Raw genomic sequence first — 15425 nt, 5'->3', positions numbered from 1 at the left:
AAAGGTGAGTAGGAGTCAAAGCGCCCAATGACCCGGATGGAATATTTGTGCGCTAATGTGTCTTGAATTTTTATTGGGATTCAATGAATCGATTAGGCTTCTTCCGCATATCTACATTGCTTTCTATTGGGTTGTTTGTGTAGCTGTCTATGTTTCATCCCTCAGAAAACACGGTGCATGTATCCATTTTAGATTCTTGATGATGCGAAATTACCCGACATGGTTAGGGCCAGCATGATGAGGCACTTCTACCCTATGGTGGAGTTGATGCCGAAAGCTTTGGGTGCTTTGACCAGGGCACCAGCCGATTTAGCCGTGAGACCCAGTTAGCTTTTTTTCAGTGCTGCAAAATCAATGGCTGCATAGGCTGGGAAGATAGCATTGTGGCCAATAACTACTGCTTCAACGAGTCAACGGCGTCGGTAGTACTTAAAATAAAGTTCCCCCAGATTGAAGTGAATTATATATATTTGTAGGGCACGAATCCTAAAAGTAGAACGGTTTCATGCGTGATTTTCCGATTGAAAAGTTGGTATTTTTTTGGTCTACTAACAAATCGTGGGCTATGAGATAGGGTTTGGATCTTTACCAAAGCCTAAAAGGAGAAGGACATATAAATTATGGGGTTTGCTTTGCGACTGCTTTTATTGTTCTGTCGGTGAAGGAATGAGTCTGCATTGTTGGACAGAAAGAGAGAGGACGAGTCTTCATGAATCTACCTACCAAAGATGGGTACTGCAAGGGTATATAATGAGAGCTTTTCTTAAAAAAAATACATATAAAAGAAGAAACAACGTCCATAAATATGTCTATAATCATGCATGTGTGTGCAAGGACCAACATATATGTTTTTTCTTTGCCTCTGAATATGTGTTGGTGAATTAATAGTGTTATCCGTTCTTAACTTGCAAACCAGTTGGCAGGGCACTCATCTACCATAATTTAAGTCTTCTCAATCCTTGGAATGCCTTACCTACTCATAAATCATCCAAGAGACAAGATGAACCGGATGTCGGGTCAAAATAGAAGAGAATCGGGGACACCGAAACTTTCTAGGATAAACAAATTCATTTTCCAAGTTCCCTACGAGTAGTTCCTACAAATGATCGGACTAATGATGCATACAATACTAGTATTGTCGATGTAGTTGCTACGTAATGGGTCCTCATCCTTCAGAAACTACGAGTGTAAGAGGAACATCCCTCTACAAAAGGATCGCCTGAGAGGATCATTTCATGGTTATGACAGATAATTGAACAATAGTGCCTCTATTACCTGCACGGGAGCTTCAGGTAGGATAAGCCGCAGGAGAAAATTTACTAAATCCATGGACTATGATTGGCATCTTTTGTGAGGAAAAGCCCTCGACAATGTTTAGCATAAGCTGGTTCATACATCACCTGGGGTGGAGATGCAGCGTTGAAATGAGGTAGCCCCACAAAGGAGATCGCGTATAATAACGGCTCATCTCATCAAAGAACACAATTACGACTTTTGAATGTCAAAAGTTGCCTTTTTTCGTTGACAGCAAGCCTGTTGACCCAATGGAAATGGACGGCCAGGATGATTGGGGAGGAAGGAAAGGGGGGTTTGGGGTTTGTGTCCCTGGATCCCCAAAACGTGGCAGCCACCCCGAAGTTGGCAAACGTCAACTGCTAAAATCCCCACGTGCCCTGTCAGCTACAACTTAGCCTATAAGTAGTAGCCTGGTCTGGTCTATCTCTCGTGACCAACTTGCATAATCTTGTCCTGGTCAGGCGATCTCAGAGAGAGAGAGAGAGAAGATGTCGTTTAGAGGGAGCTTGTTCTTCTGCTTGCTGCTGCTGCTGCTGCTGCTGCTCCAAGATTCGGCGACGCTGTGTTGGGGACGGCCCACCGCTGCGCTTGGCATTGCATCAGGTAAGCCAACATGCATTGAATGAGCATGCTTTGATTTGATCCTTTTTATGGGTTCGAAACGCTGTTTGTTATGCCGGTTGAATGAAACAATCTTTTCTCGGGAGTTCATTTCTTTTCTTCCCAACCCGACGTTTCCTCTCTCTCTCTCTCTCTCTCTCTCTCTGTTGGTAAATAGAGAAACAGCTTGTTTGTTCTTCAGCAGACTGATCTGAGAAAATAAGTTGGCCAGTGGTCGAACGCAGCCATAAAATCTTGTGAAGAGCTTTTCAGTTTCGATTAAAAAACGTTTGTTTCTGGGGAAGTTGACAAGACGACGATGGTACGAAGCTCTCGACTGCAGGAAGAGCTTGACTGTTCATATGCGTACTGACTCAGTGAGAGCGAGGTTGCGTCTTGGATGATGTAGATGGCATGTGGGCATGTTCATTTTGAGAACTTAAATAAGAAAACTAGGCTGTAACCTATATTAAAGTAGACGGGTTCGATTGGGTCTCAAGTCATTTGAGTTTTTGTGCGTTCTTTGTTGCCATTGGGTCTTAAGTCACTTCCTCGAGCCGTGCTTCTTGGTATTAATCACTTCTTTATGCACTGCACACGGGTAGATGCATGGTTGGGCTTGGAGACGCTCTGCTAATTGCAGTCATATAAATTACACACTCTCTCTCTCTCTCTCTGTTACTTGTGGAGATGGCATGGTAAATACTGCGTGCATTACAGCTAGGTGAACCTGGAACGAACGATTAAATTATACAGGCCACGACAACATCGAAGCCTGTCTTGTCTCGTGCCTTGGGCACAGTGCTTTTTTCTTCTTTTTTTGGGGGAGGGCGTTACAGGGCTAAAATGTTTTCTTCTTCTTTTTGAATCACTCCTTTGACCAATTTATCTGATTGCTGCCATGGTTATTAGTGATTGTTATCCATCTTTTTTTCTGGGGCCTCAGTTTGGGTAAAGATTTTGAAACAATGAGGCGGAATCCAGCTCATTAAATGAAAGTGAATGGGCACACGAAACGGTTCTGGTAGAATCTGGCTTAAAAAGGAGAGAAAAAGATCAGTTGCAAGAGCTCGTTCAATTAAACAACACCAGAGCGGAAGACATCAACTGCACAAAATCATCACGAATGTAGTCGGTGGACCCATAATCTGAATATGCTAGTCGAATTTTCACAAGGAGCAAGTCGTGGCGTTTGTTGCAATCGATAGGACAGATTTCTACAAACATCATCTCCTAAAAATCTTTCTTGGGATCTTCTTTTTCACTCCAATGAGATTTTGTTTTGTCAGCAATAGCTATAACTTAAAAAGGCAACGGTTGGCCAAAAGGACTCAAATATCTTAATGATTGCAGATTATGAAGATGAATGGATGGTGGAAGGAAGATCTTTGAAAGTGAGATTGAACGACTATGATGTTCCATCGGCGAACCGTAACCATGACCCTCCAACTCCAGCTAAGAAGGTCAGCAGCGGCAATCGTGGCGGCAGGAGAGGCTGATAACGGCTGAACTCTTTCTTCCTTATTGACAGGAAATCAAACTTGTATAACCTTGGGTGTCAGTTTTCATACATACTTGAATCTTCTTCGTTCTACTGGGGGGTGAAATACATGATGCAGTGACTTGTTTGAAATGTTATCTTTATCATTTTATTGTTGCAACAGTATGCTCTGCAAGTACTAAACATCACACAGCCAGCACCACGCATGACAGATTCAACTCTGCGAGTTCAGTTGATTAGCTGGCGTTTTCAGTTAATGACGCATGGAAATGAATTTAAGCATTCACATGAAAAAGAAAAAAAAGACGGACCCAGTATGAACCGTCATAGCTTATAAATTTATCCAACAAACCGAAAAATTCCGAATCAGAAGCTTGGAGATTTACTAGTAGCAGTAGCTGTCTATATTGAAAGAGATGCTATTGTCATCATCAATGAAAACATGACTCTGTTCGTGGCATCTATACTGGAAAGCGATCCTAGATGCAGTTTGGTCAATGTTGCAATTTGTCTCCTTCAATGCTTGGGACAAGAAAACGTGCTGTTTCTCTGCGATTATTAGATCTTGCTTGTATCTTGTTGATGGAAACAGCTTAGATCCGCTACCCGGTGATGTTAAGGTGTCAATCTGGTCAGTAATCCAAGATTGATACTCGTCTGTTTCGTGCAAACCCATCGAGTCAAGGGTCGAAACACATAGTTCCATCTTTGACGGATTCGCTGGATATCAGAAAGAAATGCAACTTTCACGACTCCCAAAAATCTAATTCGAATTTCGCCTATCACCTACAACTTGCGCAAGCGTCAGACTATACTCGCAAAGAAGTATCTGCGTCTATTAATTTTGAGTGGGAACGGGACAGTGAGGTAATACTGAACTGAATGCAGTTTTGTTGATATCGCAATGTGGCCTGGCATATGCTCTACGAATCTGGCCAGATGAAATTGCCTTTTCAACAGTACCATCCTCTTTGTCTGGGTAAATGTCACAGATGAAATCGGCCATGGGGAAATTGGCCCTACTTGAAGTAAGCTTCAAAGAACAGATCACGATCTTTTATATTTCCAATTCCAGATACAGTTCCAATGCAAAGAAACTCCTGATTTCAATTCATTCGATTTACAACTCTGAATTCATGCGTGCCACCTTCACTATATGACTCTAGTTTTCTTCTATTCACATCATTTTCCTCGAGGCAAATGCATATCCAACTGCAAAATTGGCTCACAACGGAGCCTATGAAGGCTCGACCTTAATTTAAATTCGTCTTTTGGTGGGCAGAGGATCCCCACAGAGTGCTGTTTGTTCATTTTTGTTTCATTTGTTGTTCTAGAAAAAAACAACTGGAGTTAGTCCAGAAAAAAGGAAGTCACAATCCACTGTGATATATATGACACTAAGTGAAGGGTTCTAAGATTAGAAACATCGAACAAGTTACAGTAACTTTCAGAGGAAGATAACTTCAGTCGCTAAACATGCGTATAGTTGTACACAAAATGAAACCTGATGATAAACGGGAGTACCAACTGGTTCTTTAAGATTTGACCAGAACCGCAAATCAGCTTAAAGAACTAGGACCACATAGCCCCAAGGCCATCTGTAACTCTAGAATTTGCCAATCTTCTGCCAATCAGGTCTTTCAATTCGATCTCACCAGGAAACCTTCCCTCCTTCAATTTTGAGAAAACCTGGGAAAAACAAGAGAGAAGAGGAGTCAAGGTCAAAATAATTCATTGATAGATCGAATCATACAATGATACCAAAGCTAGACAACAAATGCCAATCAAAATGACGGCCTTTCTCGTGACTGTTATAGTACAACAATTCATCTCTGGATCTTAACAATCTCCAAGAAGAAGCCACAGAACTAGCAGGGCAACAGAGCCCCAAGAACTATAAGACAAATAGACAGCGGTGTTTTAGATAGCTCGTGTAAATTCAATTGCCAAACTCAAAAGTGAAGATCCACGACATCTATGTCCTGCAACAATATTTTTCAAAATAGATAAAGTAATTATAGATAGAAAAAACTAACCGGCTCATCATTGCAGTAAACTTCAAAAGCACCAGAGCTTTGCAGGAAGGACTGGAACACATTGCCGAGAAGCCAAGTTGAAGCAATCGTCCCAAACCTGTTTGCACGAAGAGAATAATACCAGGGTGGAGGCACTGCAATCCCAACCATCGGAAATATATGCTCTCCGGCCATGATGATAGCAAATACTCCTATCTGAGCGACCGGCACCAATTTACCCAAAATGCGCTTTGGCAATGCTGGAGGGTAGTTTGCAAGAACAACATCAATACCAGGAAACTGCGTCTCAAGCATCTTCTTCATTGTTACTGCAGTACCCCTGACATAAAAAATTCATAAGAGCAACGAAATGAAAACCTAATACTTGATACCAAAAGCAGGAATTGATTCAATCGACACTAGCAGTTCTGAGACCTAAGGACCCAAAGTTTAATGTGACTAAAACCGTCGTAAATCATATCACAGAAGTTACTCCACCAATTTCGTCTTTAAAGGCGATTGCAAACCCTCTACATCCACATGGATGAACAACTATGGCAAGCCATGGTTCTCAAGAAGCAATCAATTGGCATCATCCCAAGCTTGTTCCTTCCGAGCACAAACAGAACATATCCCACTAAAGGGAGCAATACGCACAATCGCCTCATACCAAACTTGTTACCAGAAGTGCGCGGACGATCATATCGCGACTAACAAACACATACACTGTACAGCGGCGGCATTGTTCTAGCACTAAAGCGGAAACGCGCATGCGACCAAATCCAGGCAATGCAGCGAAGCGTGAAGCAGGAGCAACCCATCATTACAGACTATAAATCCATATCTGAACGGAATAGACTGAAGGTACCTATACGAGCAAGACGAACAAAAATTGATGACGACCGTGCTCCCCAGACCGATTCCGCCAACAGCGCTCGGCTTCTGCACCTGGAAATCGGGAACGACGAAACGATTAGACAAACCAAACGAAGGCTCCGCCTTCGAAGCAATCGCGCGACGAGCTCAATCACCTCAGAAGGGAACTCTAGGACTTCGGGAGGGTTGTGGAGGTGGCGGTGGTGCTGCGGCGGCTGGGGGCGGAGGTGAGGGGGCGGAGGAGGCTTCGGAGGCGGAGGCGTGAACAGGTTGACGAGGTCGGTGCACAGCAGGAACAGCGGCAGCCCTAGCAGCAGAATCTGCCCTCGATCCATTTCCCGATTCTTGCAGAGGAACGGCGATGGCGATGGCGATGGCGATGGCGATGGAGGAGCGACTGAAAACTTCGTGCGATCGAATGATTCTTTTAGGGGGTCGACGCTGAGGCTCGACCCGTTTGGATGCTTGGATATGCTCCCTCCGGTCGCGGATCGACTTATCCTGAACCGGAATTAGATCGACTCGTCGTCCTTGCTGTATAAGTTATAATAATAGGACGTAGTCCCGCGGGGAAAAATCACGGAAATTTGATACATGTCGGACCAAAATCGCTCTACGTCCATCGATCTGACCATCAAGCAATTGAGAAGACAAATAGCAAGTTTGTTTTCGGGTTTTAGCTCGTGCAGAAAATGGCCAAATTCACTTAGAGTGCAATGTTTACACAAACGGTATAGTGATCCTTACAAAATCACGCTATAGATTACAAGCTCAATTTAAGCCAAAAACTACACTCAACATACATTTCGAAGGAAATTCAGGCAAAAAAATCGGTAGAGCTTCGGCACAAATTGAATGTGTCTGTTTTCCACCACATTTCTTCCACGCAAGTCTTCAATCTGTTTTTATGGTTCATACAATCTATGTCTCCTGCTTCACTTAACTGCTCTCGTGTATGCAAGATTTCCTCCATCTTCCTGTTATCTTAGCAAATTTCAAATCCTCAAGCATTTATTAATTACTCTTCCGTGCTCAGGCTTGCTCAAACTTTACGATTGTAATCCCGCTTAATTCGAATAGGTCGAAAACTTTCTCTCCCGTGCCTTGGTCACATCGCATGGACTCCCATGAGCATTTGATCGAGCTCAAACTTGATATAGCTCGATTCTCTTTAATGTGGACCTACTTTTTTTTTTGGTCGAAAACGAGACTTTTATTTATATCATATAAATTCTAACCAACGGGGCCCGCAGAGGGGGCATCCTTACATAGCAAAGCCCAAAGGGCTTGTGGGGGAAAAGAAATCCAGTCACGAGGAAGACACCGATTCTTATGAGATTTCGCAACCCAATCAGCCACCATATTTGAACTTCTTGGGCCGAATTCAAGCCTAACAGATGGAAGGCCCGCGAGAAGGGAAGTGCATTCCTTGATAAGCAAACGCGCGTCCCAGGGGAACTGATCTGCGGAGGTAAGAGCACGTATCAAATCTAGTCGGTCTGACTGAAGACAAACTCTACCCAAACTCCTCCTCTGTACGAACCGAAGACCTTCGAGCAAAGCTAGGGTTTCGACTTGCGCTGGAGTGGAGGCCTTTACCGATCTAGTGTGACCGGCAATGAGGCTCCCAGTGAAATCCCGACATATGCACGCAACGGCACTGTCAGTCGTTCCCTCCCCAAGAGCGCCGTCAACATTAATTTTCAGTTCGCCTTTCTCCGGCGCGACCCAGGTAAGAGAAGCTGATGGTTCCTTGTTTTTTCCATCTTTCGAAGCCTGAACATCCCATTTTTTGAAGTTTTCTTGCAAGATCTGTGCTGATTCAACAGTAACCTCTGCATTCGGGTCTTGGCCTCTGAATATTGCGGTGTTGCGAGCAACCCAAATGCACCACAGTATCGAAGCCACCTCTTCAAGGGAAGGAACTATGTTCTGATTTTCTTTTATACTCGCTATCCAGGCATCAAAACGGGTTATCCCCTGTAACATATTTTGCAATCGCAGGTTAGGGGCTGACCATATTTTCTGGGTCCAGGGACAGAGCAGGAAGATGTGTTCAACCGTTTCCACTTCGCATCGACAAAGACAACAGACAGGGTCCGGTAAGATTTTCCTCTTCCACAGATTCTCTCTTGTAGGAATTGCATTTTGGCATATGCTCCATAAAAAAATCTTCACTTTAGAGTGAGTTTTTAAGTTCCATATGGAAGTCCATAATGCTTTGGGTGGCTGAAATGAGGAGGAGGGTTGCTCTGTGTTTGGTTTGCTTGCAGTACCTTGTCTGAGTAGGTTATAGGCATTTTTCACCGTGTAGCAGCCAGACTTTGTACCTGTCCACATTAGTTCATCGTTTTCCTCACTAGGTTTGATTGGAATGGAAAGGATTTCCTGCTTGATCTGTTCATCAAAAAGGGCATCGAGTTTTTGCTCATCCCATTGATTTGCTTCTGGAAGAATCAATTCAGCTACTTTCCTTGGATCATTCAAGTTTGCAGGTCCCCCAATAAGACCTCTTTTCAGCCACCTATCTATCCTTATATCTACTTTTTCCCCATTTCCTATTGACCACATTGTCGAGTTGGATATTGCTTCCCGTCCCATAAGTAGGCTTTGCCAACCCCAAGATGGCCTAAATCCTTTCTCAGCATGCCAGAATTCCTTTCTATGAAAATAGATGCCTTTGAATATTCTACTCCATAAAAATTCTGGGGATTTGATTAAACGCCATGCCTGTTTGCCTAGCATAGCTTTGTTAACAGTGACTAAGTCCTTGAAGCCCATGCCTCCTTTGTCTTTCCTGGTTTTCAAAGTTTCCCACTTTTTCCAATGTAATCCAACCTTTGAATCACTGTTTTTCCACCAAAAATTGGCTATTTTCCGCTCAATAGCTTTACAAATAGTGACTGGGATTTTGAAGATGGACATTGCATATTGTGGTAAAGCTTGAACCACTGTTTTCAACAAAATTTCTTTCCCCGCCCTCGATATCAGTTGTTCTTTCCACCCTTCTAGTTTCATGTTTACTCTCCCCAAGATCCAAGAGAACATATGCTTCTTTGAGGCACCCCAGTCTGAAGGAATTCCTAGATATTTTCCTGTGTGACTAATCTCCGGGATCCTTAACTCCCTAGCCATGTTATCCCTCAATGATTGAGGGCATCCTTTACTGAAAAATATACCTGATTTGTTCAGGTTGACAGCTTGTCCTGAGGCAAAACAGTATTGATTGAGGATAGCTGAGAAATTCTGGCATTCAATAAGAGATCCATCTAGAAAAAATATTGAATCATCCGCAAATAGTAAGTGGGAGAGGGTTGGGCAAAATCTGTTTAGTGTAATCCCCTTAATGCTCCGATTCTCCACTGCTGTATCTATCAGCGATGACAAGCAATTCGCCACTAATATGAATAGATAGGGTGATAATGGGTCTCCCTGTCTGATGCCTCTCGTCGGTATGAAGTAAGGAAGTGGTTCTCCATTTAACTTTACACTGAACGTTACTGTGGTAACACACTGCATCACCCAATTAACCCATTTTTCACAAAAACCCATTTTGAGCATGCATGCTTTAAGAAAATCCCATTCCACTCTATCATATGCCTTTTGCATATCAAGTTTAAGAACAGCCTGGAACTTTTTCTTTCTATTTCGAATCCTCAATTGATGTAGGACCTCCTGCACAATCAGAATGTTGTCCTGAATTTGTCTACCACTAACAAATGCGCTTTGCTCCTCAGAAATCAGTTCTGGCAACCAGGGCTTTAATCTATTAGCCATTGTCTTTGAGATGATTTTATAAATGAAGTTGCACAGACTAATGGGGCGAAACTATTCCAGTTTTTCTGGATTGGGTATTTTTGGGACCAGTGAGATGTATGTTCTGTTTAAAGCTGGTTCCATGACACCCGACTGGAAGAACTCTTTAACAGCCATAAGAACATCTTGTTTAATAATATCCCAATAATGTTGGAAAAACATTCCATTTAAACCATCTGGTCCTGGGGCCTTTGCTGCACCTAGCTGGAAAACCGCTGCTTTAACCTCCTCCATTGTTACATCAGCCACTAACAACTCATTCATTTCAACTCCAACCTTTCTGGGGCATAAATCCAGAACCGGGGTTATGTTTCTTTGGCCCATCGATGTGTAAAGGTCTCGGAAAAAATTTTCCGTCATCAGCTGAATCTGGTTTCTCTCCCTAATCCACTCACCTTCTGAAGATTTCAGCATGTAAATTCTATTCCTCTACCTCCTTTGGATAGTGGTCGCATGAAAATATTTAGTATTTTTGTCCCCCCACTTTAACCAATTTATTCTCGACCTCATACTCCAATACATTTCTTCCCGTCTCCACAAAAACTCAATCTCCTCTTTTATACTTTGAGACCTGGATTTGTCATGAGTGAGACTAGTACTATTTGTTAAAACCAACAGTTCCTTTTTAAGGGCCTCAATTTTTCAATGGTTGTTTGAAAACTTCCTTTTACTCCAAGAAATCAAGGCCTTAATAACCTCCTGAAGTTTCTTCAGTATACTGGCATTTTCCGGTAGGACAGATTGCCATGCATGATGAACAATCTTTTTACATTCAGCATCTTCAATCCAATAGGCCTCGAATTTAAATTCCTTTCTCCTTTTAACTGGGGCTGGTGAACATACCAGCAGCAAAGGGCTATGGTCTGAGCCAATGGCGAGTAGAGCTAAGGCTGCAGCTTCCGGGAATGAAAGTCTCCATTCTAGGTTACATAATACCCTATCTAATTTCTCCTTAACAAGATTTTCCCCTTCTCTATTATTTGCCCAAGTGTAAGCGCAGCCCTTACTTTCAATTTCCATCAAAGAGCAATCCTTCAAACATTCTCGAAATGCATTAAGACGGTAGTGTTCAGTCATTCGTCTACCCACTTTCTCCCAATTATATAATACTTCATTAAAATCCCCCAAACACAACCAAGGAAGGGTGTCTATCAAGCTAATCTGTCTCAACTTATCCCAAAGCTGCAATCTCCCTTGATATACATTCAGCGCATGTATTAGTGTGATTCTCATTCTATTCATTCAATTTGCCCCCATACAAATCATATTGATATACTCTTGAGAAGCTTCCTCAATGTGCACAGTAATCGAGTCATTCCACATTACAGCTAGTCCCCCCGCAATCCCTACTGGATTCACCACAAAACTATTTTGATAATTCAGCCGTCTCCTAACTCGATAGATGACAGATTCTTGGTTCTTTGTTTCCATTAAGAGTACCAAATTGGGCCTATCTTGAGCCACGCAGGCTCGTAGAGCTTGAACTATCAAGGGTGTGCCCAACCCCTGACAGTTCCAGCACATGACATTCATTTGTAACCCGGTGGCTTGTTCGGGCTAGCCACCAAAGCCCATTCAGCAGATTCATCAGAAATCCTAATTGGGGTATCTTGTAGCTGTGTTTCTTCCAACAAGTTGAGCTCCTGAGGAAGTGAGCTATAGGGGTTGTTCCTCTTTAACTTCTTAGTCAAAGGTCCTTTGAGGGTCTTGTTCAGATTCGAAGGATTATTCAGTTTGGACCAATCTGTAGCTTGCCCAAAACAATCACACTCATCAGTCCTCACCTCCTTGCTACGTAAAGCCAGCTGCTTCCCCCGAGCACTTGCTGTTGCCACAGCAAAAGGAGGTTCCTGGCCACTTCTAGCCCCTTTTTCAATCTCAACATTCTTTTCTTTCTCAGGACAGACATTTTGGGTGCTTTGCAGTGGGGTTTCTGGTAGTATTTCATCCTCCTCCATGCCCTCAAAGACATCCCCAGCCTCATCATAGAAGATGTTCCAGAAAGGGCTCGATTCCCGTGCTTCTGCTTTGAGCCAAAGCCCAAATTTACTTGAGCAATGGTCACCATTCTTTGCTTCATCGTAGGGAATAACAGGACAATTAGTTGTATAATGCCCTATTTTACCACAAGAGTAACAAAACCGAGGCAGCCGCTCGTATTTAAAGTCCAGCCAGATTTTCTCCTCTTCTAGCGTAATAAAAATCCCTGGACTTAACGGCGAGTCCAGGTTCAAGACCACTTTTGCTCTGCCCACTCTATGAAATGCAGCTCCTTTCTTCTCTATTTTCACCTCTTGAACAACGCCCAGAATCTGGGTAACATAAGAGACCATCTCCATCGAACACCATTCCATTGGAAGTCCATGAACTTGGACCCAGAACGCACACGAAGTAAATTTATAACAGTGAGGGGGTTTGTTGGGTACCCAGGGGGTGAGAATCAAGAGGTTGCTTGCAAAGGACCACGGGCTATTTTCTAGAACTCTGTTTTTGTCCAAGTCGTTACTGAAAGTAAAGGACAGGATACCCGATTCATATTGAGTAAGAGAAACTGAATCTACCTTCCACGCTTTCTTCATTGTTGTAAGGAACGCCTGATAGTTGATATTGGAGCTTGTGTAAAGCTTTCCAAAAACTGAGAGGCTGCATTCAGTCAGCTTTTCCTTTGACACCATTAAATCTTTCTGTGGAGCTTCTATTTCAGTCCGTAGATTACCCAGGCGTCTGCATAACAGCGCTAGTCTTGCCTCAGGATTTACATTCTCAGCCATGTTTTTCAGGGGGGAGGTCTAGCACGAAGCCTGGAGCCACAGAAGCCCCAAACTGCACTATTTAGGAAAGGTGGGATCTCGAAGGAAGGAACCGTAGAAGACTAAGGGCCCGTTTGGTAACGTGCCAAATAGTGAAAATTTCTGTTCTTTTGTTCCCAGAAATAGTTTGGGAGCAGAAATGCGTTTGGTAAACTTTTTGTTCCTCGGCACATTTTGCAAAAATTTGTGAGAAACAGATTTTGGAAGAAGAAACAAGTAAGTAAAAGTTGCTTCTTGTTTCTAGCCAATTTTGAGAATCGAGTTTTGTTCTTTTTTTCTTTTTTATTTCTTATTTTGTGTTGTTCTTCTGGTGGCCGGGCCGGTCTCCGGCGGCCGCATGTGCTCCAGACCCGGGCGGCGAGGCGTCACGGCCCTCGCCGGCAGCCGGCGGAGGCGAGGTCGCCCTCGCCGGGCAGGCGAGGCGGACCCTCGCCGCCGGGCGGCGGCGCCTCGCCCGGATCGGCGAGGCCGAGCCTCGCCCGTCCGTCGCGACGGCGAGGGTCGGCCTCGCCCCGGAGACGGCGAGGCTCGGCCTCGCCGGATACTGGCGAGGCCGAGCCTCGCCAGTCTCTGGCAGAGGCCGCCTCGCCAGCGCGGCGAGCGACCCTCGCCTCCGACGGCCGCCGGCGAGGTCCGTGATGCCCTCGCCCTCGCCAGACGGGCGACCCTCGCCTCTCGCGCCAGGCGAGGTCCGTGATGCCCTCGCCGACCACTGGGTGGCCGGTCGCCGCGGCGGCCATGGCCAAAGAAGAAAGTAGAAAAAAAAATAAACAATTCAAAATATTATTAAAATATTATTTGGGAACAGAAATTTTGTGTAGTTACCAAACGCATTTGCATTCTTTCTCTACTCTAGGAATAGAAATTTTGGACATTTATCAAACGCCTTTAAATACTCGAAATTGTTTCAGGGCATAGAATAAAAAAAATCATTTACTGTTGAAAATAGCGCGGCACGGAATGGTATTCATGCGCACCCTAATAGTGGTGAAGAAGAGAAGGCTTTCAATGGAACAGTAGCTAATATTTTATGGTTTATGAAAAACTCACATTCTTGAAGCAGATGGATGTATGCGTAGATGCGAGTAGAATAAAAGGTCAAGCTCGAACAGAAGAAAGGGTGCAAACAAGTATTGCAGGTAAGGAAAGGATTTATGGGTTTTATGGTGGAAATTCCATTAGTGCGTTTGAGCTGACGAAGGGCAAAGGACCCATGAAGATTTTGTGGGACATGTGTGTACAAAGCATCAAGACGATGACGATGGAATAGGTTAGAGATAGAAAATCTGGAAAAGGGCTTGAGAATTAGGGTTTGTTACCATTAAAGGTAGGGGAAAGCTCTACCAACGAGAGAGATGGACAGCAGGCTTGAGAATTAGGGTTTGCTACCATTAAAGGTAGGGGAAAGCTCTTGTGGACCTACTTCATTAGCTTTCTTTCGTCTTTGAATCCAACCTTACATTTGAACTGCCATTTTGTGCCACCAACAATCTCATAAATATAATTAAAGTTTGTTTCAATACATTGTTGGTTTAGTGAAATTTGAATATTTACTTGAGTTCATTAAAATTACAAGGGCACGTTAATACATAAAAGATAATTTTCTATCTATTGCTTATTTTTCAATTACTTTCTATGGTTGCATTTGACGAATTCTTTGACAATGTCCATAAAATTTGATATCATATGTACGTGAAATCAAGCTTTTTGACTCCTTCCATGGCCACTGAAACGCGGTGCTCCTCCGGGCCCATACTCAGCAGTCAGCACAAGAACCGTGTAAGACATCCTCAAAAGCAAAGAAGATTACCGGAAATGTCAACTGCTAACCACCACCACCACCACTTAAGTAATCCTCTGATGATAAATTCTGACAATTCAAGTCTTATGTGGCTTTTTAAATTAAAATTTAACTTTGACGTGACTTTTTTAAAAAGAATTAAAATTCAAGTGAAAATTTCTTGGTCCGACGTGACAAAGTGAACAAAATAACAATGCTTCATTTAAAGTTGAGGAAAACTCTCTCTCTTTCTCTCTCTGGAGCTGAAAGAGCAAAGGTCTATTTTCTCGATGGAGAAACATCTCATTCACCCTCATGATACTCCAATTCTTGTTCGCCGCAGCTCACAGGATGACGACATCCGAAGAATGGACGAAGAAGGGATGCATTCTTCTTTGAGGAGGAAGATGAGGCATTGCAATAAAGACGAGGCCAATAGTGGAGGATTGAGGACAAAGCCTTGCGGTGAAGACGAAGACGAGGCCGGTGAGACACAACAATTGAAGCCACATCCTTGCAGGACCTCGAGAAGAGCTATGACACGCTAGACCCAAACAAGAAGAAGGGCAACGACAAAGGCGTCGACCGATTCCTGGAGCCGAGGATCATGGACAAAATGCATCATGCTCGAGATCTTGAAGACCGCAACACGGTCGATGGACGATATATGTGTCCGACAACCCCATCTTCAACAACCACGAGAAGCTTTAGATAGTGCCTCGCCGCTTGCT

General features: G+C 43.6%; 3 protein-coding genes across 3 annotated transcripts; 1 reads left to right on the top strand and 2 right to left on the bottom strand.

Annotated features, from left to right (window-relative positions):
• Positions 1-1698: 1698 nt before the first annotated feature.
• On the top strand, positions 1699-3557 carry LOC115683908 (uncharacterized). Its single transcript, XM_030608558.2, has 2 exons — positions 1699-1899; positions 3250-3557. The coding sequence occupies exons 1-2, from the start codon at positions 1785-1787 to the stop codon at positions 3393-3395; spliced, it is 261 nt and encodes an 86-aa protein (XP_030464418.2). The 5' UTR covers positions 1699-1784; the 3' UTR covers positions 3396-3557.
• Positions 3558-4747: 1190 nt separating this feature from the next.
• LOC115683918 (selT-like protein) lies at positions 4748-6690 on the bottom strand. Its single transcript, XM_030608570.2, has 4 exons — positions 6444-6690; positions 6281-6360; positions 5434-5752; positions 4748-5086 (listed from the first exon to the last, which is right to left on the bottom strand). Exons 1-4 carry the CDS (start codon positions 6621-6623, stop codon positions 4970-4972), a joined length of 696 nt encoding a protein of 231 aa, XP_030464430.1. The 5' UTR covers positions 6624-6690; the 3' UTR covers positions 4748-4969.
• A 4943-nt stretch (positions 6691-11633) lies between these two features.
• LOC115683772 (uncharacterized) lies at positions 11634-12875 on the bottom strand. The gene has a single exon (XM_030608380.2). It carries the CDS (start codon positions 12873-12875, stop codon positions 11634-11636), a length of 1242 nt encoding a protein of 413 aa, XP_030464240.2.
• Between the last annotated feature and the right edge of the window lie 2550 nt (positions 12876-15425).

Source organism: Syzygium oleosum, unplaced genomic scaffold (assembly GCF_021117445.2).
Source record: "Syzygium oleosum isolate NSW1041296 unplaced genomic scaffold, Sole_v2.1 Sole_v2.03, whole genome shotgun sequence".
Taxonomy (NCBI): Eukaryota; Viridiplantae; Streptophyta; class Magnoliopsida; order Myrtales; family Myrtaceae; genus Syzygium; species Syzygium oleosum.
The sequence above is the reverse complement of the archived record's forward strand: the minus strand, read 5'-3'. Positions and strand labels throughout refer to the sequence as shown.

Coding starts and splice junctions, on each gene's coding strand:
- LOC115683772 (XM_030608380.2), bottom strand. CDS start 12,875: ATGGCTGAGAATGTAAATCCTGAGGCAAGACTAGCGCTGTTATGCAGA.
- LOC115683908 (XM_030608558.2), top strand. CDS start 1,785: ATGTCGTTTAGAGGGAGCTTGTTCTTCTGCTTGCTGCTGCTGCTGCTG. Junction 1,900..3,249: donor TGCGCTTGGCATTGCATCAG/GTAAGCCAACAT, acceptor TAATGATTGCAG/ATTATGAAGATGAATGGATG.
- LOC115683918 (XM_030608570.2), bottom strand. CDS start 6,623: ATGGATCGAGGGCAGATTCTGCTGCTAGGGCTGCCGCTGTTCCTGCTG. Junction 6,361..6,443: donor TCCTAGAGTTCCCTTCTGAG/GTGATTGAGCTC, acceptor CCCGATTTCCAG/GTGCAGAAGCCGAGCGCTGT. Junction 5,087..5,433: donor TTTACTGCAATGATGAGCCG/GTTAGTTTTTTC, acceptor TGTTTTTCCCAG/GTTTTCTCAAAATTGAAGGA.